The following is a 24,893-nucleotide window of genomic DNA, read 5'->3' on the forward strand; positions in this document are numbered from 1 at the left end:
TCTCCCCCTCCCACTCCTCCGACGCCCCGCGGGCTCCCGCCTAGGCTCTGGCTGACGCTCTTTACACTTTCTAGACTTGGGCTAGCGTTCGGACTCTGCGGGCGGCGGGAGGAGGGAGCAAGCGGGCAGGCGGGCAGGCGGGCAGGCGGAAGGGGGAGGAGAGGAGAGCAGCCGAGCCCTGTGGAGTCAGGAGGTGGGGGAGGGAGGGAGGGAGGACTGAGGAGGTGAGAGCAGAGGACAGCCCGGCCACCGCGGACGCTGCCAAGTAAGTCTCCATTCCGCTCCAGGCTCCTGGGGGCCCGGGGAGGGGGCGGAGGGGCGGGAGGAGGGGGAAGCACGACCGGGAGGCCGGAGCGAAGCTGGTCCGGACGGAGGGGCGTCCTGGCTCGTTCCTGGTGTTGCCTCCGCTCTTGGGGTTCCCCGCTGGCCGCCAGCCCGGCCTGCAGGGCTGGGGAGCCCGCGAGGCGCCCGAGCTGCCGGGCTCCGAGGGGCTCGGGCCGGGGCGGTAGCTGCTCCCCGGGGCCTCCGCCAGCTCTGCTCATGGCGGCAGCAGCCTGGGGGGGAGGGAAGGGACGGCCAGGGGAGGGACGAGGCCTGAGCCGGGCCTGGCTGGGGGGGCCCCCGGCTCCTGGCCCCACCGAGGCGGGGCCCGCGAACGTGCCCATTTGGCCGGCACCTCCCGGGCTCTGCTTTGCCTTCGCACTCTTACGCGCTGGGCCTGCAGATTTCTCTCACTGGGCAACAGGTCCCGGGGAGAGAAACCTCGTTCAGAACCACGAAAGGGTGCGGGCCTGGCCTTCTGCCTTTGAGGTGAGGCAAAAGGAAGAAAAAGAACCAAGAGACTGTTTACAGCAGCCCCCGACCTGACAATGTGCCTTCCTGGCTGCAGAGTGGGGTTGGGCTGCGTCTCACCCCATGTGCCAGCAAAGAAGGAAAAGGGTGCCTGGTGTGACCACCTTGGGGAGGCTAGCAGCCCACATCTGCTTAACGGGAAACGGGAAGGAGTGGTTACGAGAGCCAGCCTTGGCTCCTCGGGGCCTGCCACTCCTGCACCGTTATGGGGTGTGTGTATGTGTGGAGGCTGGGGCGGGGGGGATGCTGGTTGAGCTGGTTCTCCGTACTGCAGGCTGCTAATTACAGAAGTGGAAAAGGCAAATTGACAAGTGGGTTAATTGCAGGTGTTTGGCTAAAGGACCTGGCCCATTTGGGGGCTTCTTTTGCTCCCGAGATTTTACCCCCTTTCTTCCCCCGCCCCCAACCTAGTTAAGTTTTGGCTTGAGGTGTTGTTCCCTTGGCCTAAAACTCCTAATTTCGTTCTCTAACCTAGAAGTTCTAGACAAAGCACTCTGGTCTCTGAGGTTCTTTGGAACCTGGTTACTTTCAGTGGGTCCCTTTCCATTAAGGTTTCAGGTTGGGAAGGACTTTGATAGGGTTTGCCTCTTCCACTGGGCCCACTGGGGAGCTGTCACTAAGTGGGTGGGTGTGTATTGGTGCATAAAAAGCTTCAGTGACTTTGTATTTTACTGTGTTTGGGTATATAGGTGCTTGTTTGTCATTTTGTGTGTGTGACTATGTGCCTGGTCCGCCCCTCAGTCTAATCCTTTAGGACTTTGCCCTGCCTGAGAATGGAGAGTCTTGTTCCAAAGAGAAACTTCATTTTTCATTCTCTTCTACTTCCTTCACCAGTGCAATATGTTTACTTTCTCCTAGAAGTCTAGAAAGGGTTCCTTTCCCATTCCTTTTCTTTGTCTTACACTTCTTTTTCCTTACCTTGTTCTTCTGCCTTTCCAACCTGTCAACCAATCCCTGCCCCTAGGGTTTGCAATCTTATCTGTCTTACTCAGCCTGGGCCTGTTGTGTTTGGGTGCTGGGCTCCCAGGTAAGGGGACCCAGCTGGGCTTCATGTCAGGTGACCTTAAATAAGACCTGAGGGCCCCTTTTCTTCTTGTTCTTTCTATGTCCCAACACTCTGACCTAATTTGGGGGTGGGGTGGGGAAGGGAGGGAGAATGTTTACAGAGAACCCTGGAGCATTGGCTCCCCTGCCCTCATCCTTCCTCTTCCAGCTTTTTCATAGTGTTTTCCTCATAGGTTGCCTGATAACTTTAAAAAAAAAAAGTTTACAAGGATGAAGAAATCCTTCCAGGGCTTTTCTGGTCCCTGTTCTTATAGTTGCTTTGCAAAGATTACAGGAGGCTGGAAATATAACTGGTCTCCCCTTTTCCTGGCCCTTTGGCCCATAAGCTTCTATCCCTAACCCCAGTTCTCCAAACCTCCACCCCACACCCACCAAAAAAAAGGGTTGGGAGGAGGGTTAGGGTTAGAATGAGAAGAGGTAAGGGATGGGCTGGGCAGCTCCCAGCTCAAGTTCCTTGTAACTGAATGCCTAGGAAATCTCTGCTGTCCTGGCAGTTCTCCAGCCTTTGCTTCAGAAAGTGGTGTCTGTGTTTCCAGAGGAGGGAGAACTGCCTCTCTTTGTGTTTGTGAGTGTGAGTGTGTATCTTTGTGTTTAGGGGGCAATCCCTGTGAGTAAAAAGATTTGTGTAGAGTAAGGTGAGAGTGTAAGAGTGTGTGTAAGAGTCCAGGACAGCAGGGGACCAGACTAATGGTGGAGGGAGCAAATGTTGTTCTCTCTGTGAGTTTTCTTGCTTTAGGCTCTTATATTTGCTCTTTCTCACTAGATCTGTGGACTGAGAAGCCCACTGGAGAAGGGGGCAGAAATAAAGACAGTTTTACAGAGCGACCCAAACTTAAGAGCAGAACTATGCAGATGTGTTCCATTTTACCTGGGTCTTCTCTCTACTGTTCTGCCAGGCAGGCTGAGGGAGTAAGGGATCTGCTGCTAATGGAGGTAGAGGACAGTGGGGAAAAGGTTGGGAGGGCTGTGGTTAGAGAGAGCCCGAAACACAGGCAAGAAAATGCCATTATTCCAATCATTACGCAACATACACTTTACCTTGATTCTGGTAGAGAGGTGGGGGATGGGAGGTCTTAGGTTTGAGCTGGTTATTTGTAGTCCTTTCCTTGCTAACATCCCACTCCCTTAAACCCTCCCTCCTAACCCCAACCCCGTCCAGGAACAAGATGTACCTGGGCTCCTGGAGTCAGAAAGAGGAAAAGGCAAGGAGATGGCTTCTTCCCCCAACCTTCAGGACCCTTGCCAGGATCTCTAATCACTTAACTCTCCAACAGGGTTGAAGCAAGTGAAATTTTCCCCTGCCCATCTTTCTCACCTCTTTTACTGTGTGAAGTAACTCTGGATAACCAGAGCCTAGTTCTGTTAAATGATAGTCTTTATAGTCCATGAGAGGGAGCAACTTTGTCCCAATAAAAAGCCCATTTGGCAGGTGGATGTGTCTCTCTAACCCCATTTTGGGTGAGCAGACAAAAGGAAAAGAAAAGGGGGGTGGAGTTGAGGATATGGACATGTCCAGGTAGGACTGGGGTTCCTATGGTGGTATTATTATTGAGCATCCTACCCTGTCTTTTCCTTCTTTTCTGTTGTACCCATTACCCCCCACATTGCTTTTGTTTGGGGAGGAGGGAAGGAAAGAATTGAGGGGGAGATTTTGTTTTAGATCATTTTATTGTTCTCATATAAAAAGGTTTCATTTCACTTCCAATTCAGATCAATATTTGATCCCTCTGAGATGAGGGTGGGGGTGGGGAACATTGCTTTTAGGGTGAAAAGGTCGGTATTATAGGTAGAGAAATGAGCTGGGGGAGGGAGAAAGGGCCCTGAGCTTCTTTAGTTTCAGTGACTGACCTCTGACTCCTTCTCAGAGCAGTGTTTAAGGAGGGAAGTGGTGAATATACAAGAGGGTAAAGTCCTTGTGCTGAGAGTATTTGCCCATGACTGGCAGAGTTGGTATTTCGCAAGTTCTAGGAGGGGGTGGGGAAAAGAGGAGGAGGAGGAAGAGGAGGGTATGGACTGAGCTATATTATGACCTGAAGACTTAGTCTTCTGCCGTTGTACCATTTGGTTTCTAGATCACAGTGAAGAACAGTCTCCCCAAAGTCGTCATTGTGGAGCCATTTTTCTTTTGCCAAAACATATTCTGGGAGCTCGGGGGGGGGGGGGGGCGGTGGTACAGTTTTTTCTCAGTGACCCTTCTGGAGCATGGAATGGAGACAGGGATGGAGAGCCAGGAAAACAGTGGCCTACTTGTCTCTGAACCATCATTCCTATTGTAATTTGATCTTGTCATTGACTCACTTTCTTAAGCTTTTTAGGTCCTATGCTTTGTGGGCTTGTCAGGTTTTACCCTAAAACCATTCTTTTCCACTTACTCTGTTTCTTCCCAGTGGAGAACATTTCCTTCTGTGTCTGCAGATCACCCTGTCCCTTCTTCTCTCCAAGCAGTCACGACAGCTCCGTTCTCCCTTTCATCATCCTAGGAGGCAGTGGCAGTTATGGTGCTAGTTACTGATATCAATATAGTAACCTTGCCCTAAGGTTCCAGAAGCTATGGCAGTAGGTGCTCCCTGCCCCCAGCTTGGTATTCTTTCTGGACAAGTTCTAACATGATATAGTTCTTAATCCTACTAAACTTCGGGACCTGCCACTGCTCTGCTTCCTCACCTTCCCAGCCCAAAACTGGGTCCTTGAAGAACCGAGTCAATCTGTTAGACTGTTTGAACCCTTCTCCCTGGGAAAGTGAGGATCTGGGTGGTCTGGGGTCATGGGTCCAGTGACTACAAGTCTAGAGTTTGGCCTGTAGCCCAGAGTCTGATGGGTTAGCTCTTAGCTACAGTTTCCTCACCTGTTGTCTCCTCTTCTATTTAATCAGTCACACCTTTCTCTAGTCCCTTTTTCTAATTCTTTGTTGCTCATTCCATTAGTGGACTATGGGAAAGAGGAAAAATTTTCCCTAGTTCTGGAAGCCTCTTTCAGAGAGGCCTCCTTGGCTCAGTTTAGGAGTGGGCAAGATGGAAGGAGGTTCAGAGGAAGGTTTTTTCTGTCTTTAGTCAGTTTAGCAGCTAGTGAAATCTTAATCATTAGCCAGTAAGTAGATCGAAGCAAACTGAAGCTTGTGTTCCTCCATCCTGGGTTCCAAAAGGGAAGTCTAGACCCTAAGGTTCTTATTTACAGGAGCCAAGAGAAATAAGACTATTGAGTTTTTTACTCAAATTTTGGGAGAGTAAGGAGTGATCTCTACCCTTCCAACCCAAACATCCATTCAGTAAGCCTTGTTTATGGTTCCCTTCGAGTGCTAAATTTCTTAACATTCCTGCCCCCATCCCTGGCAGCTCTTTTTTTCTGACATCTTCTTTCTTGCCCTCTTGGATTCCCTAGGATGCTGCAGACTCTATATGATTACTTCTGGTGGGAGCGATTGTGGCTGCCTGTGAATCTGACCTGGGCTGACCTGGAGGATCGTGATGGGCGAGTCTATGCCAAAGCTTCTGACCTTTACATCACCTTGCCCCTCGCCCTGCTCTTCCTCATTGTCAGATACTTCTTTGAGATGTGAGTATATTGCCTTTCTGCCCTTCCGAGTTTTTCCTACCTGTCTTCTTTGACTGTCTCCCAGCCTAGTGATCGTTGGTGGTTAGGTCCTGGCTCCTCTGTTGCTTGCTTACTGTGTCCCCACTTTGCCCTCCCCATGAAGGCAGCATTGTCTGCCTGAGGGTTTAGCTCCCCCAGGCCATTCTTTCAATAGCCATTTGTTTCCTCCCCTCCCCCAGGCCACTGGTGGACACAAGCTGCTTTGTCCAGAGCTGTGGGAAACAAAGGAGGCCAGAGGGGGTGCCAGGGAACCTCTCTTCAGCACTGAGCTGGGGAAACTGAGGCCATAGTGAAGGTTCTGAGCTCCCAGTTTCTTCCCCCACCCTGCTCCAACCTCAGATGTCATAGGGGGTCCTTGAAAGGGACAGGCACCTCTCCTTAACCAGATGCCTTTCCCAGTTATGTGGCAACACCGCTGGCTGCCCTCCTAAACGTGAAGGAGAAGACTCGGCTTCGAGCATCTCCCAACCCAACTTTGGAGAATTTCTATTGTACCAGTGGCAAACACCCCAAACAGGTACGAGGATGAGAGACTCAAGGCCCCACAAGGGCTTCCCTTCACCAAGTACAGCTGACACATTGGAGGTCAGATCTTAGCAGGGCAGGGAGGGAAAGGATGCATCTGAGGAAATCGATGAGCCAGTGGGAAAATGGAGAGTCCTGGCATTGAAGCTGAAAGATCTTGGCTCATTTACTGGCTCTGTGCTTTGCTTCTTGGGTGACTTTTGGTGGTTACCTTTTACCTGTTTCATTCAAAATGAGAGGGTTGGACTGTGTGACATGAGTTTTTTCCATTCTTTCCAGCTCTTAAAATGATGATCCTTGGGTATGTCAATACTAGAGAATAAGAGAGTCAATTTTGGGGCAAGGTCATGACTGGAGTCTGGTGCCCTGGCCATTAAAGGGGTTGATGTAGAAAAAGGAAAGCAAAGGAGGGTTGGGGTTTGGGATTGGGGAAGGGAATTAGGGAGTTAGTGTCAGAGAGACTGTTGAAGATTCTGAGGGAGGTCAGCATTCAGTTGGGTTGTTTATGAGAGTAGTTGCTGCTAAGTTTTCTGTCTCTTCCCTAACCTTCTCAGGCAGAGGTGGAGCTCTTGTCTCGGCAGAGTGGACTCTCAAGCCGTCAGGTAGAAAGATGGTTCCGTAGACGCCGAAATCAGGACCGGCCAAGCCTGCTCAAGAAATTCCGGGAGGCCAGGTGGCAACAGAGTCAAGGGTGGTAGAGTGGGAGTTGAAGGGGATAGGGAGTGGCTAGGCATGGAAAAGGATGAAATGGAGATGTTTTGAGGTCATCTCTGTCTTGACAAGAGAGGTAAAGGGTCATGAGTATAGGTGGGGAGACCAGGGTCTGGGTCTGTGCCCCCTACTCCTGTCCTACTGAGTCACCTTTGCTTTTTCTTCCAGTTGGAGATTCACCTTTTACCTTATTGCTTTCATTGCTGGCATGGCTGTCATTGTGGATGTGAGTGAGGGTAGAAGGAAGGAGTTGGAGGTTTGGCATAGTAGAGATGTAGTCATAAGACTTGGTCCCCTCTTCAGTATTTTAGCTCCTCTGATTTGTCACTGTCTTTTCTTAGAAACCTTGGTTCTATGACATGAAGGAAGTATGGAAAGGTTATCCTATACAGGTATGAGAAGTGGGGGCTACAGATCCTCATCTGGGGTTAGAGGCAAAGAGAGATTTGTGGTGGGGTGGGAGTGGGCCAGACATTTGAGATGAAGGGAATCTATAACATTCTTGGAAGGAACTGAGCTAAGAGAAATTTGAAGGCCAGGAAAGGCTGCTTGCTTGTTAGGGTAAATTGTTACTCTAGAAGCAGTGTGGTGTGGAGTGGGTGGGCAGAATGGTACTTTTGGAGAATATCCATGCTTTGGTGGGCCTCAGTTTTCCTTCCTTTTTCCTAGTCTACCATCCCTTCCCAGTACTGGTATTACATGATTGAACTCTCCTTCTACTGGTCACTACTCTTCAGTATTGCTTCTGATGTTAAACGAAAGGTAGGCCAACTGGCTGGGAAAGGAATGGTTTGGGGAATTCTCTAGGTACTGGGTCCTCCCATTTACTGCTAGAAGCTCTGTATGGTTGAGCTAAGTCTGAAAGGGAGTAAGAGTGTGAGATCATTTGAGAATCTTCCTTTTATTTTAGGGTTAACTTTTTTAGTGTCATGGACCCTTCTGGAAGTGTGTTGAAACCTATGAATCCCTCCTCCAAATGTTTTTAAGGAATGAAATGAGATAGAATTACAAAGGAAACCAATTATATTGAGATAAAGGTGCAGTTTTTTCCCCATCCATATTCATGGAACCCCAAAATCTATAGACAACCCCCTTGGAGTTCATGGGCCCCTGTTTAGGAATCCCTGCTTTTGGGGGCAAGGACCTTATTACTCTGAGTAGCAAGGTTTGGAAGATACATGGAAAAAGGAAACAGAGGGAACTGTGGGGATTGGGAAACAAAGAAAAGTCCTCATCCCATGACCTCTAACCTCCTCCCTAGGATTTCAAAGAGCAGGTTATCCACCACGTGGCCACCATCATCCTCATCAGCTTCTCCTGGTTTGCCAATTACATCCGGGCAGGGACACTCATCATGGCTCTCCATGACTCCTCTGACTACCTGCTAGAGGTCAGGATTTCCCTGAGCTCCCTTAACCCAAGACCCCAGGCCATATAACTTCTCCCTCCATCTTAAACCTCCTCTGCCCCTTTTGCCTCTTATAGGGACATTGGGTTGGGGTAAGGAGTCAGTACCAATGTCCTGGTGAATATGTGCATACATACATATATAGATATAGAATACACACACACATGTATGTATGGTGTGTGTGTGTATATATATATATATATGTATGTTGAAAGGGGAGATGGGGCTCTTGATGATGGCTACAGGGGGCTGGGGGTGTTTATGCAGTCAGCCAAGATGTTTAACTACGCCGGATGGAAAAACACGTGCAACAATATCTTCATTGTCTTCGCCATTGTCTTCATCATCACTCGACTCGTCATCTTGCCCTTCTGGTGAGTGGAAGCTCAAGGGTGCTGCCTGCTTAGGAGATGGGTATCTCCATTTTCTTGCTTTCTCAAGCCCCCACCCCTACCTGCTTCTGGTTCTCTCTGTCCTCCTTGTCCCTGGACCACATGACCTCATCTTCTCCATCCTCCATCCCTCCCCCTCCTACCCAGTGTCCACGTCTCTTGTCTCTCAGGATCCTGCACTGCACAGTGGTGTACCCCCTGCAGCTATATCCTGCCTTTTTTGGTTATTACTTCTTCAACTCCATGATGGGTGTGCTGCAAGTGCTGCACATCTTCTGGGCCTACCTCATCCTTCGAATGGCCCACAAGTTTGTAACTGGAAAGGTGAGGACTTCTTCCATTTTTGTATCTCCTTTGCTGGGACTTGGCACCTCCCCACCCCAATACAGTTTCTTCATGACCCATAATTCATAGATTAGACCTTCCCCCCCATACACACATCAGAACTTAGCCCTCCTTCACACCAGATATGCTCCCCAGTTTAAAAATTAGGATCCTAAGGGGAGAGAGGGAAGGAGTTTCTGGGCAGCTTCTGATCTTTGGCCTCCTTTCCTCTTAGCTGGTAGAAGATGAACGCAGCGATCGGGAAGAGACAGAGAGTTCTGAGGGCGAGGAGGCTATCACTGGTGGGGGAATGAAGAGCCACCATCTAGCCAATGGCCACCCTATCCTTAACAATAACCACAGGAAAAATGACTGAGCCTGGGTCCCTGCTGCCCCCCAGCCTGATTTCATAAAGCCAAGAAACCACCCCTTCCCTACCACAAGGGGAAGATATCCCTTGGTGGGGGGAGGGCGGTGCAGAGGTCACCAAAATCTGGGGGTGGGAGTGAAAGGGTAAGTTTTCTCCCTTTCCCTTCACCTCTCCCTCAGTTGCCCTTGTTCCTGGTCACCCAGTTGCCTTTAAACCAAACTCCTGTCCATCTTGTGTGAGGGGGATTGGTCATAGCCTCTGTTACAGGGGGAGGTTTCCTCCCCCCTCCCTAAGCTGCCTGTCCTGTCATTCATTTCTGGGACAAACCTCCCCCCTCCCCCACCCACAAGCTTGGGTTCAGAGTGAGGGGAATGACTCACATTCCTTACTGTAGTTTCCGATCAGGGGCTCCAGAGACAGTCTGTGCCTTACCATTCCCTTTTTGGGTCTCATTCTGCCAAAGCTAGACCCTCCTAATTATTCCAGGTTCCCTACTATGGCTGGGGGCCAAAGCTGAGCTGCCTAATCCTTCCTTTCCTTTAACCAGAGACATCTAGAAATCAAGTGTTCAAGGGTTCAAATAATCCTTACCTTCTCTGCCCAGAGGAGGGCCCCCACCCAGGGCCTCAGAACAAGGATATCGTTTTCCCTTCTGTCATGACTTTCTAGCTGCCCTTCCAGCCTCCTGTACAGGATCTAGACTCTTCCTCTCCATGGCCTTTTCCCCTCTTTTTTACTCTCCTCCTCCTTCTCTGTCAGGCTAGCTTGACTGAAGTGGGGCGGCAACTAGTTTTACTTATTTATTGTACTTTGGAGTTTTGGTTTTCAGTCTGAAAGCCTGAACTGCAAACAGCCTAGGGAGAGGAGGGTGACAGACATTTCAGTAGAGAGGACCATATCAAACCATTTCAAACCCACAGACCAAATGTTGTACTGTTTGTGTGTGTGTGTTTTTTTAATTAAAATATATTAAAGATTAAATAAAACATGGCAAGAGACATGTGAGAATATGGGGATTTGGTGGGGAATAAGAAAAGTTTATCTTCACAACTAACCTTAAAAATTCCACACACATTTTCCCCTGGCACATGGACGTAGGAAGGGACTAACTGATGATTCAAGACACCCAGGACAGTGTGTATGGGGCAAGAAGAACAAACTAAAGTCATAGGATCAGACTCCCTTGTCTGGAGAAGGGAGCTGGGAAAGAAAAATCAAACCAGAGAGACACAGATTTACCTCCTTGTTAAAAGATTTTCAAGGAAGAATACAAAGTGACAGTGGGGGTGGGAAAAACAACCCCCATCTCAGGGACAGATTAGCTCTGCCATACTCATGTGAATTCAGCAAAGGGGAAGGAGAAGATGGGACAGGAATGGAAGGGCCCTGCCCACAAGCTGTGATCTCCTCAAACTGACATGCTGGGAGGAAAGATTGGGGGGTGGGGGGACGGGCCCTGCCTGATAGCACCACACTGGAAGGGACCCTCAAAATGCAGGGTTCCCATTTTTATCTACTAGAGGAAGGGGGGGAGGGATCAAGTCCATCAGATAGGGACACAGTTTGAGATGACTCAAAGGGTCCTGAACATGGCAGGGAAGCTTAAAGAAGCCGTCCTCGACATTCTATGGCCCCACAGCAGCAGAGCAGCTCCTTCCCTTCCACGCTGCCCACCTCATAATTATAGTCCCAGGTCAGCTCTGTCCCAGCCCGTATCCTCCTGGAAAAAGGAAGGGGAAACAAAGAATGGACACAGCACAGAAAGCCCAACAGTCCTAGAGCCCTTTCAGTTCAAAGGTAAAAAAAGGTGCACAGTTGGGGAATTTCCACCTTCATTCCTTTTGCCAAGCCCAGACCCCTTCTTTTTCTCCCTGATTCTTACTTGCTGGCAAAGAAAGCCACCCAGGGGAACCGAAGGTCATGGGTGTCAACGAAGACATTCTGGACAAACAGGTTAGGACTGCAGCTGTGCTGTGGGTATGGAAACAGAATGAAGTCAGAAGCAAGGAGAAAGAATGGTCACAGTTTGGGTAGGAATACTGAATACAGTTGGATTTGATGACAGGACAAAAGTAAGGGAATGCTAACAGCCAAGAGGGAGGTAAGAACTGGTGGGTCTCCAACCCTGAGGAGATACCTTGCCAAGATGTTTTAGGCTAAATGCTTTTCTGGAGGCAAGGAAAGGGACAAGGTGGACCTTGAGATTAAGTAATGTGGCCTAATAAAGGGTGGGATTTTTGATCCAAGAATGAGGGGGTTGGGGTGTGCTTGTTTTCAGGTCCTTATGGTGTCTAGTCTTGGGGACCTGTGGGATGGCAGGGAAGGGAAACTCACGTTGAGATAGCGACCCAGGTTGCCCTCTAGCTTGGCATCAATGATGTAGCAAGACTCCTCGCCATCATAGAACTGGCGTGTGTTCTTGCGGACGGGTACACTCTCGCCTTTGTCGGCAGATGCCATATTGGTTGACTTGATGGCAATGCCATGTGTTGATTTTAAAGCAAAACCACGTGTGGATTTCACAGCCACCTGACGTTTGATGGGGCCTGTGGAGAAATGAGAAGAGGAAGGCTGGGAGATAGCACAGTCTGGCACAGCAGGGAAGTCCTGAACCTAGAACCAGCAAAGGGCTGGGTTCAAATCCCAGCTCTGATGGCAGCCATGTGACCTGGGGTGGACACAGACTTCACAGGTTTGGGATGGGGACCAAATGAGATAATGCATTTAAAACACTGTGCAAACTGAAGTATTATACAGATGTCAGTTATTATGATCCCATCTCTGCCCCTCCCTGCAGGCATGCTGTTCACTATACCAAAAAAGACAGTATGGGATGCTTAACTAAATCTTTAATGGGATATTTTTTCCAGTAAAGTTACACCAACCTGACAGAACAGCTACTGGAAGAGAGTCAGCAAAACTAAGAAAAGGAAGAGGATGTGACTAACAGTTGGGAAGGAGACGGGGGGGCCTGAGTACTAGGCTCTGAGCTTTCGATTATACTCCAGCTCTTAAACTCCCTTAATAAATGCCCCTTAAATTCACCCAAAGTACCAGACAGGTTCTTCTTGTCTTCAAAATCTTCGCCATCAGAGCCAGATGAGATGGTCTGGATGTCATCACTGTCTGCTGCTGTAGCTGGAGCCTGACCAGCCACAGGCTTTCGGCTTGTCCCACTCTCCCCCTCACTTTCTGTGCTGCTGGACAGTGTCAAAACATCCTGGCAGAAGGATCAGTGTTAAGGAACCATAAGCAGTAGTACCTCTCCAGGAATGACTAGGGATGGGGAAATCTGGGTTCTCTGCCTCAGTTCTCTATAATGAATCAATAGGTAGAAAATGGAGTGTGGGGCAGAGGTAAAGGACAAAAAGGCAAGGGGCTGGTTCTAAAGCAGGAAGAAAGTTAGACCACAGTGTGGGGTGAGGTAAGAAGTCAGAGCCATGGAAGAAAAAGGAGAACCCTACTTCTACCCCCAATTAGCAAAATTACAAAGACCACAAGATGGTAAAAATGCTTTCCTTGGCCCTAGGACTAAGACCAGCAGAATCATGGAGAAGACAGAAGCTAGGCAGCATCACTTACATCAGGGTTGGCTTGGCCAGACCCCATAAGCCTCCGGGCCTGATGCATATTAGTCTTGCTAGGTGGGCACTTGATACCTTCAATCTTCAAAGGGGAAGGATTGTAACCAAAATTCCTGGAACTTTCACTAGGCCTAGTGTGCAAAACAGAAGGGGGAAAGTGTTGGTAAGAGCTGTTTCCCATCACCTTCAGACTGCGGAGTTAGTAACAGAAGACACTTACAACAAAATCTTGTTCTGTTCATCAGGCTCCTGGGAAATACAAAAGCAAATGCAAAGTTAAATTTTTTTTCTTTTAAAAATTCCACAATTATACAGCACTAAGTGGGGCCATGCTATCTAAAGACCGAGGGCAGATGGAGTGAGTTACCCTGCATCTTAGTCATGGCCACAGTGGGCTTAGCAACAGTCTTAGGAGAGAAGACTTTCAAGGAGGGTGGGTCTTCTGGCAACCCTCAAAGGAACAGAATCTTAGGGGCCAAGAGTGGACTCAACTGGCCTCGAGCTTCAGTTTCCACTCCCAACATGGAGGCTATTTAATGGGAACAAAAGAAGCTACATACTCAGTGCTTCATTCTCGGGGTGATGCCAAATAGCCGACAATATAAAAGCCACTCACAAGAGATTTTGGAATTCATCAGACGATTTCTCTTGCTAATGTTTTGCTTATAATATTAAAATGAATCACATTTTCTGGGTACACATTCAGCTGATGGTGGGAGATGGCAACCTAGGTCAATCTAGCTGGGTAATGGGGAAAGCTGGATGCCATTTGCTAAAAAACTATCCAGAAAGTGCACAACTCCAATGACAATTCAGAAAGCTGACTGTGCACAGCAAACCCCAAAGTCCCTGGAATCCAAGCTGCTCACCTCTTTCTTGGGTGGCTTGATATCCCCCTCTTCTTTGACCCCCACCCCTGAGATGGAGGGCTTCTCTCCATCCCCACGGCCTCCCCCAGCCCTCCCATCTCCACCCTCGCTGGTCCTGAAGGAGGAGCGGCTATCGGAGTCAGCAAAGCTGCCATCACTGACACTGTTGCAGCTTAGCCATGTGGCCACTTTGTTCTTGGGTGTGTCCTCAGAGGAAGGAGGTTTACACCCCCCTATGGAAGCTGGGGGGGCAGAAAGATGGGAGGGGCCAGAGTCTGTGGGGCGGGAGTCTTTGGAGGCTGTCTCAGACAACCCATTCTCTTTCTGGCCTCTTGTCTGCCGCCGGGTGGCATAACTACGCCAGACTGAGCTGGTACTAAAGTCCTCATCCTTGCAAAAGTTATCATCTGAACTGTCATCATTCGACTCTTCGGGGTCCTCAGTGCCACTGTTGCCATCCTCTTGGTCCTTTAAGTCCACACCACTGCTGTCAGAGGAGCAGGGGGCGTCACTTTCATAGCCCTCCTTAAAGTTCTCCACACTTTCAATATGGTCCAGGTTTGCAAAGTACTCATCCCCCATTTCTAGACCCTCCTTGTCTGCAAAGTCATCAGTCAGAATTTTGCCTGGATGGAAAAAGAGGGGGTTAAAGGCACCCTGAGAAGAAGGGGACCATGTCCTTGGCAAGTTCATTCCATTCCTCCCTCTTTCCCATGGCCACGATCCCCAAACCCACCAACATAAGACTGTTATCTGTCCTTGATAACAAACCATTATTTGGCTTCCCACCTATGTGGATTTGGGAAAGTCTCTGAATTTTAACCTAATGGGCTCTCATTCCCCTTCTTATTTCTTCATATGTCTTTTCCCATGCCTAGAGAAGTAATGTTCCTCTCATGCTAAGAGATGTCTCTAGGACAGAGGTTCCTACACTTATTTGGCCTACCACCCCCTTTAAAAAAAAATTTACTTGGGGCCCCTGAAAATCTACTTTCTTTAACCCTTTGATGGTTTTTTTTTTTAATTTGTATAATTTAAAAATATATTTTATATTTTTTAAAATGACATCTTAAATTTAATAGCTTATTATAAATCTGTGGTTTTTTCCCTGCACTGAAATTTTGATGATGCAATATTGTATCATGTAACTGTACAGTATCGTATTGTAAACAAGTCATTACATGCACATATTCCTGCCAATGCTTGCTGGACTTCCTGATAATGCATGACACGCTTGTCTGCCAATACTTGCTTTTTAAGACCTGTTGCTGGACTTGACCACTGATTGGTTATAACTTGCATTTTGTGTTTATTTGGAAAATAATGTAATCATTATCACTTTAACTCTGTTACACAACAGATGAAACATTCATGGTTTTTAAAAATTTTCTTCTTTCTTTATGCTCCACTGCCCCCTTATTTTTATTCAACACATTCCCCCCTCCCCTGCCCCCAAATGCACCCAAGGCTACTACCACCCATCCTGGATCGTTCCAGTACTCTCCAGGGGGTGGTATGGCCCACTTTGGGAACCTCTGCTAGGGAAACAAAAGATCTTAGCTTCCAACAAACAGATCTTAGTACTGTCCAACAGGTAGTCATATTTAACATCTAATTTCATTCACTTTTACTAGTTTTAGCCTTTTCTGATCTTGGTCTTCTTATTGAAGCACTCTTGTCTCTAGTCCAGTAGCCTTTGCAACCCAGCTTACATTGACACAGATCTCGTAAATGTTCTCTAGGAAAAATGATGCTTTGGCCAGGGTGGGGAGAGCTCTCTGGGCCATAGATGGCCCCTATAGGTCTTCAAGTGAGGCCCTTTTACTGGATGCAAATTTCACAGAACAAACCTCCTTAATTAAAGGATTTGTAGTATAAAACTTGGACTCAGTCAAAAGGCTGTTTCCAAGGAGCTAGAGGGTCACAAGTGGCCTCGAGGTCACAGGTTCCCCATGAGGAGTCTCTCTCCATGTGTGCTTAAGTGATTGCTTGTTGGGAATGATGTTTAAGTCTTGTAGTTGAATTGCCGGTCTCTGACATCCCTTCCAATCCTAAGAGTCTATGCCCTTTTCTCTCACTCTACCCACCTGCATAGATACAGACAAACGAGCCTCTGGCGATATCATCCAGGCACCGGATACCCCAGCCCTTGTTCTGTGTCTTGAAGAGTTGCAGGCGAACCTGTAGCCCATGCTGCACCAAGCGGTTTGTGCACATATTCTGGTTACATTTGCAGCGCTTGTTACATTCATATACACTGGAAAGAGGTTAGATTAAAATCTGTTACAAGGAGCAACTAGGTGGCACAGTGAATAGAGTACTGGTCCTGGAGTCAGGAGGATGAGTTCAAATCCGGCCTTAGACACTTAACACTTACTAGCCTTGTGACCTTGGGCAAGTCACTTAACCCCAATTGCCTTCCAAAAAAAGCACAATAAATAAATGCTTGTTTAAAAAAAAAAAAAGCAAAATGCAAGTGTTACTGTATTCCTTGTTCTAATATACTGGAAGTCTTTGCAAACAAATCAAAACAAAAATGATACAAATAGCTTCCTTCACGTCTCCTCCTCTCTCAGTCTCAGTCTCTCTTCTCAGTCTCCTCCTCTCACTTACCCTGTGGGTAGGCACTCATCTAGTCTCTTGTGCTGGTAGCCAGAATTAGGGTTGATCTGGCCTCCTGGGGTGCAGGCTGTTGCCTGGATGGTAAGCTGGTGGCAAGCACATTTAGACCTGGATGTAGAATAAAAGATGAATGAAGATTTTTTTCTAGGGGTGAGAAGTCATTGATAAGAGATGGTAGGGGTGATTCTCCTACATAGAAAAACACATATTTAAAGGGAAGGATATGCATACGTACAAGAAAAACAGACACACATACCGAGATTGCATACTAAAACATGAAAGAGTGATGAAGAAACAAAAGTAGGACAGAGACAGGCAGGCATTTGACCAAAGTTACTCAGAAAAAAAAATCCAGGCCTCAATATCCTACCATTTCCTTCTTAAAACCAGCAGAGGCCTTAGGGCAGAGCCACAGTTGGAGAAGAATAAAAAGAAAGAGATGAAGAATCACAAGGGGGAAAAAGAGAAGAGCCCGGAGGGAAATAAAAATGACTAGCACCCCGAACTCACTTGTCTCGACAACCATCTTTGCAGTCACAGCCAACAAGAAACTCGCTGCCAGTGTTGATGAAGACACCTTTCCCTGGAATCCTCTCTTTACTATAGGCCACCTGAGGAGGTGGGGTAGTATCGATCTCATTGACACATGACAGAGGAACATCCTCCTGGCCATGGGTGATGTCCAAGATGTAGTAAAAAGGCTTATAGGGCTGGAATTTCCTATCCACAAGAACATATGGGTCCAAACAGAACATCTCTAGGAAAAGGAAATCACAGGTTGTCTCAAAGAGGTAGCGTTCAATCTCATTCATTGTCCTCAGACAGAGGCCACAGGGTGTCTTATAGATAACGTGAAAGCCCATCTTGCGGTTGATCCGGCGCCGGGCTGTCATGCGCCGAAAATCATACAGCAGTGGAACCAGGAGGGGGTTCTTGCCCCGGTACTGTGTGTTACTCACCGGCCTCACTCGAGTGAGGCAGGTGTGACTACAGGCGTGAGGCAAGTAGAAGAGCTTCTCCATCGGGGCCCGATAGGAGGGTTCGGCTGGAGCCCGCTCCAGCATGCCATGAAAAGCTGGGAAGATCGGGCCAGGGGCCGCAGAGCCTGGCGTTAATCTGATGAAAGGAAATGAGCAGAGAAGGAAGATCAGATGGGAACTTGGTAGAACCGCTTCATAAAACCTTACTCCTCCAGCAGTTACGTGACATATCACAGCATTCTAACCTCACAGGGCTGTTGCTAAGGAAAGTACCTTACCAACCTTGATGTGTTCAAAGAAATGTGAGTTATTATCAGCACTATTACTACTAATAAAATTAGAAATTTTATAGTGCTTTAAGGTTTGCAAAATGCTGTACAGATGTAATCTCACGTGATCCAAACGACAATTCTTTGCTAACAGGTGCTATTATTATCCCCATTTTATAGATGAAGAAACTGAGGGAGACAGAGGTTAAGTGACTTGCTCAGGGTCACATAGTTCCGAGTCTGAGGTAGGATTTGAACTCAGGTCTTTCTTGCTCCAAATCCAGAGCTTTTACTCAATGTGTGGCCACTTTTGTATAGCAAGTACCACACACTTCAGAGCCTAACAAAGGCATTTTTGGTCTCCTACTTTCTAATGCAACTTTCTTACCTTGTCTTCTTTAGAAAATTGAGTTGCCCTCTCCCCCATTTCATCTTTCATCAACTTCCCTCAAGGTAACCCTGTCTAACCATCCTTATTCCCTGAAATTCCTCCCATCTCAGACAATCAAACTTGCTCCCTTCCTGTCCTCCCTTCACCTGCTCAAGTCTGAGAGGTAGGCCCCTAGCTTCGCACACAATCCTTGCTGTGGGGCATACCATGTATCTATTCTTCTCAACCTTGCTCTAGATCTCCTTACTTCCGAAGTCTCCCCAGACTAACTTTTCGGCTCTGGTCATTCTAATCCCTCTACACTGAGGCCTACATTTCCTACACTGCAGTTTGTATCTTAGGTATCCATTTTTTTCTTGTTTCCGCCACTGAACTAATATTCTGAAACTAGAAACCGATTTTTCTCTATTTTATACTATGGCCTCTCAGGCCATGATGCAGATGAGCTCACAGACTGTTCGGGGTCCATCAGGTTGCTCCTAATTCATCTCACCTGACTGTCTGGCCAACGACAGACTTCCCGCCAGGGACCGCCTCATTAAGCCCAGGGGACGTAGGGGATGAATGACCAGAACCCACAGAACCCAGCCGGAAAGATGTGCTCTTTTTGGCCACTTGCTTCCGTGCCTGGGCGAGCTGACTCTCCAGACTTCTGGGAGAGAGAAAAATCAGGTAATGGAAGGAAGGCCATGATGAGGAAGGGGCTGAAGAAGAGCTTTCACTGTACAAAGGGTAAGGTAAGACCAAAAGGGGTTGGAGAACAGGAAAGAATCATACTCACTCCAAATCGGTCACTTGAGGGGACAGGGTTGGGGCAGGCAAGGAGGTAGTATGAGGTGGTTCCAGGGGCTTGAACTGGGTTCCAGTACCAGTGAGATCTTGAGTATATTGTACCACAGGACCTTTGCTCCTCACAGCACCTGCAAGGGGAAAGAATATGGACCAGAGACTAGCTTGGCTTAATACCACTTATGTGCTACTCCACAATGCACCCTCATCTCCCTTGGATGATAGAAAAAGGGAGCAGCAGAAGTACCTTCAGTGAATATTTGGATGGAATTACTCTAATTTCTCTATTACCTACACTAATATAAGGGGAACAGTGGTATGGATAATGCAGAAGGTATTTGGTTTGGGCTTTGGCATACAATGTGCATTTTGTATCTTCTGGTTTTACTTCCTTAATTATGTTTTACTCAGGTGAGTATTTTTTTTTTCAAATACGCAAGATGGTAGAAGCATGCGGAGTAACAGGGAGAAAAACCAGGCTAGGCTTAAAAATTGGCTGTGGATAATGCAACAAATCAGATCATGCTGACAATTATCCCTCCATCATTAATTAAAAGGAAAAACTCCATTCCATGGCATATTACTCCAATTTATAACCCTGTCCAGACATTATCACAATCATATGCTGTTTTCATAAAGAGTACAAAGCCATAGCATATGGATGGACCAGCAAAGTGGGCACAATTTAACAAACAAAGTGATTTTAACAGAATCTCTCTGACCCTGGGGCCCTCCTGAGACATACCCATGTTGGGGCGTGTCCGTAGCTGCCCCCCCTGCTTCTTCTCCAGTGTGGAAGCTGTGGATGTCTTCATGCTGAACATGGGCTCTAGGCGGGTAGAACCTCGATAGATCCATTCACACCGCTTGTCATCCTGATGTCGGGGGAGAAGGGAGAGAGGCCGGAGTCTGTCCTGTCATTTGTGGGGAGCACACCAAAGCTGCTTCCTCTGAGGAAACTTCCTCTGATGATCCCTAAATCCCTCACCACTGCAAGGTCCCTTTTTTCCCCTCTTTTTCAATCACATTTTGTTCCACACTGGAACAAAAATATAATTTTATTATATGACTTAATTTGTATTCTATTTGGCAATTATTATTAACAATTTTTTCATACGTGCCTGTCCTTCCAAACTAAATTATATGTGTCCTAGGCCCTAGAACCCAAGTTCTTCCTTCCTTTTTATCTTTCCATAGTATTATCTACAGGACTCTATAACCAGGAGGCTGGTTAATTATATTTATATAATTATAAATTTATGTAATATATAATTATTATTTATATATAATATAGCTATATATTTATATAATATATAATTATACTTATATAATATAATTAAATTATATTAATGACTGATTTGTTTACTGGCCCATCTTGTTTCTGCTTTAGACTGCAAACTCTACAAGGGGAGAGAAAACATCTAGCCACACTTCACACGCGCCACAAAGCTTCGTACAAAGCTAGGCACTTACTGTCCAATGGATATACAGTTGACCCTCATTATTCACAGTTTCTGGATTTGTGAATTTGTCCACTTGCTAAAATTTAACACCCCCAAACCAATACACATGACACTTTGATGGCAATTCACAGACAGGCACAGTGGAGAAAAACTGGATTTGTGCAATGCACACGTCCTAGCTGAGGCTGTGAATGAGATAAGCTTCGTGCACGTGTGAGGACTAATGGCGCACCAACAATGTAATCCAGAAAGAGGAAGGAAGAATTTGCCGATTTGTCCGTGGGGCCACTCCAGAAAGTGGTAAAGTAAATGTTATGATCAGAGATGCACAGGAAGCTAACTCTGTGTTTCCCCTAAGAGCAGTGGTTCAGTAGTATTAGAATGAGTATTCATGAATAATTCAGGGTTTGCAGCAACTTTAAAGAATGTAACTCCCACCAATGACAAGAATCAACAGTTGCACGGTACCGAATTCAGGCTTGTATCCACGTCTCTACTATTTTTATCTCATCTGTTTCTCCTGTGTTTCCTCCATTAGCTAGCTAGAGTTATCCCATGGCAGAAACTAGGCCTACTTCCTGCATACAAGAAAATACTTAGTATCAACTTACAAAGATATTCTTGCTATATAGCATTAGAAATGAAAAAATTAGAAAATAAAAAAAGAAATGAAGCCTGGCAATAATTGACTAGAAGAAGTGGGAGTGAAGGAAGAGAGAGGACACTGTGGGATACAAACTAACCCTCATTAACTTCTCTTACACAGCTACTCTGACGTTTAGTCTCCTCCCCACAGCCCAAGGAAGAGACCATACCAGGAACAGGATCTTGACAAGACTCCCATCCACCTCTTCTACCCGGGACTTCCACCAAGTGCCTTCCCATTCAGTCTTTATGAGCTGCCCACTTTTCAGGAGCACCATGGGACGGTTGGGGTAGGCAGTGATATATTCTTCGATGAAGTCTCGGCATGAAATGTCCTCAATGTCCTCCCATGTCTTCTTCACTGTTCAGAAGGAAAAAAGTCTTGTTAGAGATACGTGAAGAAAGGAGAACTGGGATTCTCTAAGTTAGGAGGGAAAAAGAATATAAAGAAATTACGATTTCAAGGGACATAACAAGACTAACCAGAAAACTAAGGACAGATTAAAGCACGTGTAAGCATATGCAAATCTCATGTGTGCAAAAAACATGCAAATCACGTACACATATTCCTCACTCACATCAGACACCTAAATATGGACTCTCAGGAAAATTCTATTGATGACTTGTTAAGGAGTTTAAAAGAAGTCAGGTGGCAAATCCAAGAAAAGAACACTGGCCCAAATGGAATAAAAAAATAGGCACACACTTACATCAGTCTTTTAAGGGTCTCTGAATACAAATGTATGCAACCAAACATATCTGGATTGGAACACTGGTTGTTCCCTGGAAAGTCTTTTCCTCGGGCATATCCACACATTTAGGATATTATAAATCAACCATTTAGCATCTTCTTTCTCATGCCCAGGTGCAACATCAGGGAAGAATGAGGATCAAAATAACATATTTGGAAGTCACCCTCAAAACATGGATCAGTCTAAATAGTGCAGTGTCAGAAATTTCTAATACTTTGGCTATGAAGACAGGGTTCTAGAATCTAGCAAATGACACCCCCCTCCACAAGGGGCATCACCAAGATTCTGGCACCCAATATGTGTTTCCTAGGGTTAGAATGGAATCACGAGGCCACAATAGGCCATGAAAAAAGAGGCATATCATCTATGTCTCTTAATAGAGGGTATACAAGGTGGGAAGGGGAAACTCACATGGTCTGCAAATGGGATAGAGCTCAGACTGAGTGACATAGGATGCGTAGCCGTCATCAAAAAAGATGAGGAACCTAAAAATAAAATGTGACAGTGAAACAAGTCCGCTCAGGAGACAGGGGTCCTTCACACATCTGGCAGATTACTCCCTAGTTGCCTCTACTCTTCCAGCCCAAAAATGAAGCTTCTTTTGCTCTCTGTGGAGAGATACTGCAGCCCACATCCTTCCCTGTTCTCAGGCTTTCCTCACACCCCAGTGGCTGAGTTTTTCTTTAAAGCTATTCTACATCTCTGCATTTCTAATCAAAGGTTATTTGTTCTCTTTGGTTTACTAGATCCAGTGTAATTAACCAGTCTCTGGTGGGCTGCCTTCTCTAGATTCCTAATTTTTTAAAAATATTTTTTCAATCCTCAAGCACTTATGTTTTCCCCTTCTACCTTACCCTCCACTGGAAAAAAAGAAAACAAACAAATCCTAGTCTCATATAAGAACAGACGTGCTAAACAAAATCCCATACTGGTCACATCTGACAATATGCTTTTCAATCTGGACATTTAAACATTGACTTTCTGTCATGAGGGAGATAGGATTCTCTGGAATTATGTTTGGTCAATGCACTAAGCAGAGTGAAGTCTTTCAGAATTGTTTACTTTAACAATATCGATATCATAGACTAAACTTTTGTCTTCGTTCTGGTCACTTCACCCTGCAACAATTCATATATGTCTTACCAGGTTTCTGACATGGCCTTTTTTCACTTCTTATAACACACTAGTATTCCATTACATTTTTATAGCATAATTTGTTCAACCATTCCAACTGATGGACATCCCCTTCGTTTCCAGTTCTTTGCCACTACAAAGAGTTGTCATAAATATTTTTGTACATATAAGATCTTTTCCTTCTCCTTTTATCTCTTTGGGCTATAGACCTACTAGTGGTATCACTAGGTCAAGAAGGTTATGCACAATCTAGTAACTTTTTAGGCCTAATTCCAAATTGCTTTCTAGAAGGGATGAAATTAGACTCATAGCTAACAGTGCACCAGTGTGCTTATTCTCATGCAGCCCCATCAACATCTGTCATCTTCTTTTTTTGTTAGCTTTGTTATCTGATGGGTATGATGTGAAAACTCAGAATTGCTTGGATTTATATTTTTCTGTTAGTAAATCTGAGCATTTTTTTCGTATGGCTTCAGATAGCTTGGATTTCTTTCATTGAGAACTGTCTATTCAAGTCTTCCAACCATTAGTTAATTAATGGCTCTTATTCTTATAAATATGAATCAGTTCCTTGTCTGTTTTGGAAATGAGACTTCCATTAGAGGAACTTGTAAGTATTTTTCCCATTTTCTCTTCTAATCTTAGTTGTAATGGATTTGATTGGCAAAAACTAATTTTAAAAATCAAATGAGTCCATTTTATTTTCTGTGATCCTTTCTATCCTTTGATTGGCTGTGAACCTTTCCTTTATCCAGAGATCTAACAGGTAATCTGTTTATGATGTGACCTTTTATACTGTGGTCATGTATGTATTTGGCAGTTATCTTTGTAAAGGGTGTGAGGTGTTGGTCCAAACCTAATTTCTGTCAAACTACTATGTGATTTTCCCAACTATTTTTTCAGACAGTGAGTCCTTAAGGATCATGGTCTTTGAGTTTACTGAACACTAAGCTACAAGATTTGTTTACTTCTACAGATTATATTCTTAATTTGTTCCATTGATAAATATTTTTAGCCGGTACAGATTGTTTCAATAATTACTGCTTGGTCAGATAATTTGAGAACTGCTACTACTACATCCACATCCTTTCCATTCTCATATTTGATTTCCCTTGAGATTCTTGACCTTTTTTTCCTCCATGTTAATTTCATTATTATTTTTTCTGGAACTATACTGTAATCATTTGGTAGTTGACTAGCATGGGCCAGAGTAAATAAACTAATTTAGATAGTAGTGTCATTTTTATTATATTGGCTTATCCTACCAATGAACAATTACTATTTCTCCAATCATGTAGGTTTGTCTTTATATCTGCAAATAAGTGTTTTATAGCTGTGTTCACATAGTTCTTTTATCTATTGTAGTTAGTAGATAGTCAAGTATTTTATATATTCTGGAGTTATTCTAAATGGAATTTCTCCCTGTTTGATTTCATCAGTATTATACAGAAATGCTGAACATTTATATAGATTTATTTTATACCCTGTGACTTTGCTGAAGTTATTGTTTCGGTTAATTTTCAGTTGACTCACTAGGGATCTTAAAAGTGTACCATCTTATCTGCAAAAATGGTCATCTCATTTCTTCTTCAGTGATGCTTATTTTCTCAGTTTCCTTTTCTTGCCTTCTTGCTACAGTCATCACTTCTAGCATGATGTTAAACAGAAGTGGTGATGTATGCCATCCTTGCCTCACCCCCAGTCTTACTAGAAAGGTCTCTAGTTTATATCCATTATATAATAATGCTGGTTCTTGGTCACACTATTCACCATGTTAAGCAAAATTCTTTTGTCTCTATGTCTTCTAGAGTTTTCAGCAGAAATGGGTGCTTTTTTGTTTTTGTCAAAAGCTTTTTTGGCATCTATTGATTTAATTTGATTTGGTTGCTCTGTTATTATCCTGGTCAATTGCAATTATAGTTTTCTTAATATTAAACCAATTCTTCTTTCCTGGTATAAATACAACCTGGTTATTGTGTATAACCTTTTGTCATGTGTTGCTGTAGCCTCTTTGTTAATACTTTACTTTTTTTCATTAATGCTAATTAAAGGCACTGGTCCACAATTTTCTATCACTTGTTTTGACTCTTCTTAGTTTAGCTATCAAGATCATATTTATGTCATAGAAGGAATTTAGCATGATCACATCCTTTGCTA

General features: G+C 45.5%; 3 protein-coding genes across 9 annotated transcripts in view; 1 reads left to right on the top strand and 2 right to left on the bottom strand.

The window, feature by feature from the left end:
* On the top strand, nucleotides 1-10,228 carry CERS2 (ceramide synthase 2). Of its 3 annotated transcripts, none has more exons than XM_069090052.1 (11): nucleotides 1-265; nucleotides 5,296-5,469; nucleotides 5,908-6,025; nucleotides 6,588-6,706; nucleotides 6,913-7,000; nucleotides 7,086-7,136; nucleotides 7,414-7,506; nucleotides 8,006-8,134; nucleotides 8,420-8,526; nucleotides 8,715-8,868; nucleotides 9,104-10,228. In XM_069090052.1, exons 2-11 carry the CDS (start codon nucleotides 5,297-5,299, stop codon nucleotides 9,242-9,244), a joined length of 1,173 nt encoding a protein of 390 aa, XP_068946153.1. In that variant the 5' UTR covers nucleotides 1-265; nucleotide 5,296; the 3' UTR covers nucleotides 9,245-10,228. The 3 variants fall into 3 exon arrangements, with proteins under 3 accessions (XP_068946153.1, XP_068946155.1, XP_068946154.1); XM_069090053.1 differs by having other exon boundaries at nucleotides 2-265; nucleotides 6,913-6,970; XM_069090054.1 differs by lacking the exon at nucleotides 8,420-8,526.
* BNIPL (BCL2 interacting protein like) overlaps nucleotides 1-24,893 on the bottom strand; it is a 479,949-nt gene that overhangs the window by 117,041 nt on the left and 338,015 nt on the right. The gene's annotated exons all lie outside the window — the stretch shown is intronic.
* The window catches only part of SETDB1 (SET domain bifurcated histone lysine methyltransferase 1), a 27,050-nt gene continuing 12,331 nt past the window's right edge, over nucleotides 10,175-24,893 (bottom strand). For 2 of the 5 annotated variants that reach the window (XM_069090048.1, XM_069090046.1), the window contains exons 8-22: nucleotides 22,014-22,087; nucleotides 21,021-21,211; nucleotides 19,488-19,656; nucleotides 18,735-18,873; nucleotides 18,447-18,605; nucleotides 16,824-17,429; nucleotides 16,305-16,421; nucleotides 15,779-15,948; nucleotides 13,692-14,317; nucleotides 13,043-13,071; nucleotides 12,821-12,953; nucleotides 12,293-12,458; nucleotides 11,573-11,784; nucleotides 11,121-11,209; nucleotides 10,175-10,958 (exon numbers count right to left, since the gene is read on the bottom strand). In XM_069090048.1, coding sequence (XP_068946149.1) covers nucleotides 10,841-10,958; nucleotides 11,121-11,209; nucleotides 11,573-11,784; nucleotides 12,293-12,458; nucleotides 12,821-12,953; nucleotides 13,043-13,071; nucleotides 13,692-14,317; nucleotides 15,779-15,948; nucleotides 16,305-16,421; nucleotides 16,824-17,429; nucleotides 18,447-18,605; nucleotides 18,735-18,873; nucleotides 19,488-19,656; nucleotides 21,021-21,211; nucleotides 22,014-22,087 — 2,998 coding nt within the window. In that variant the 3' untranslated portion in view covers nucleotides 10,175-10,840. The remainder of the gene's footprint in view (nucleotides 10,959-11,120; nucleotides 11,210-11,572; nucleotides 11,785-12,292; nucleotides 12,459-12,820; nucleotides 12,954-13,042; nucleotides 13,072-13,691; nucleotides 14,318-15,778; nucleotides 15,949-16,304; nucleotides 16,422-16,823; nucleotides 17,430-18,446; nucleotides 18,606-18,734; nucleotides 18,874-19,487; nucleotides 19,657-21,020; nucleotides 21,212-22,013; nucleotides 22,088-24,893) is intronic. The other 3 variants (XM_069090051.1, XM_069090050.1, XM_069090049.1) reach the window with 3 other exon arrangements.

The sequence above is a fragment of the Petaurus breviceps genome, unplaced genomic scaffold (assembly GCF_028583685.1).
Source record: "Petaurus breviceps papuanus isolate PSGF00001 unplaced genomic scaffold, PetGlider_PUasm1.0 186, whole genome shotgun sequence".
Taxonomy (NCBI): domain Eukaryota; kingdom Metazoa; phylum Chordata; class Mammalia; order Diprotodontia; family Petauridae; genus Petaurus; species Petaurus breviceps.

Coding starts and splice junctions, on each gene's coding strand:
- CERS2 (XM_069090052.1), top strand. CDS start 5,297: ATGCTGCAGACTCTATATGATTACTTCTGGTGGGAGCGATTGTGGCTG. Junction 7,137..7,413: donor GGAAAGGTTATCCTATACAG/GTATGAGAAGTG, acceptor CCTTTTTCCTAG/TCTACCATCCCTTCCCAGTA. Junction 8,869..9,103: donor ACAAGTTTGTAACTGGAAAG/GTGAGGACTTCT, acceptor CTTTCCTCTTAG/CTGGTAGAAGATGAACGCAG.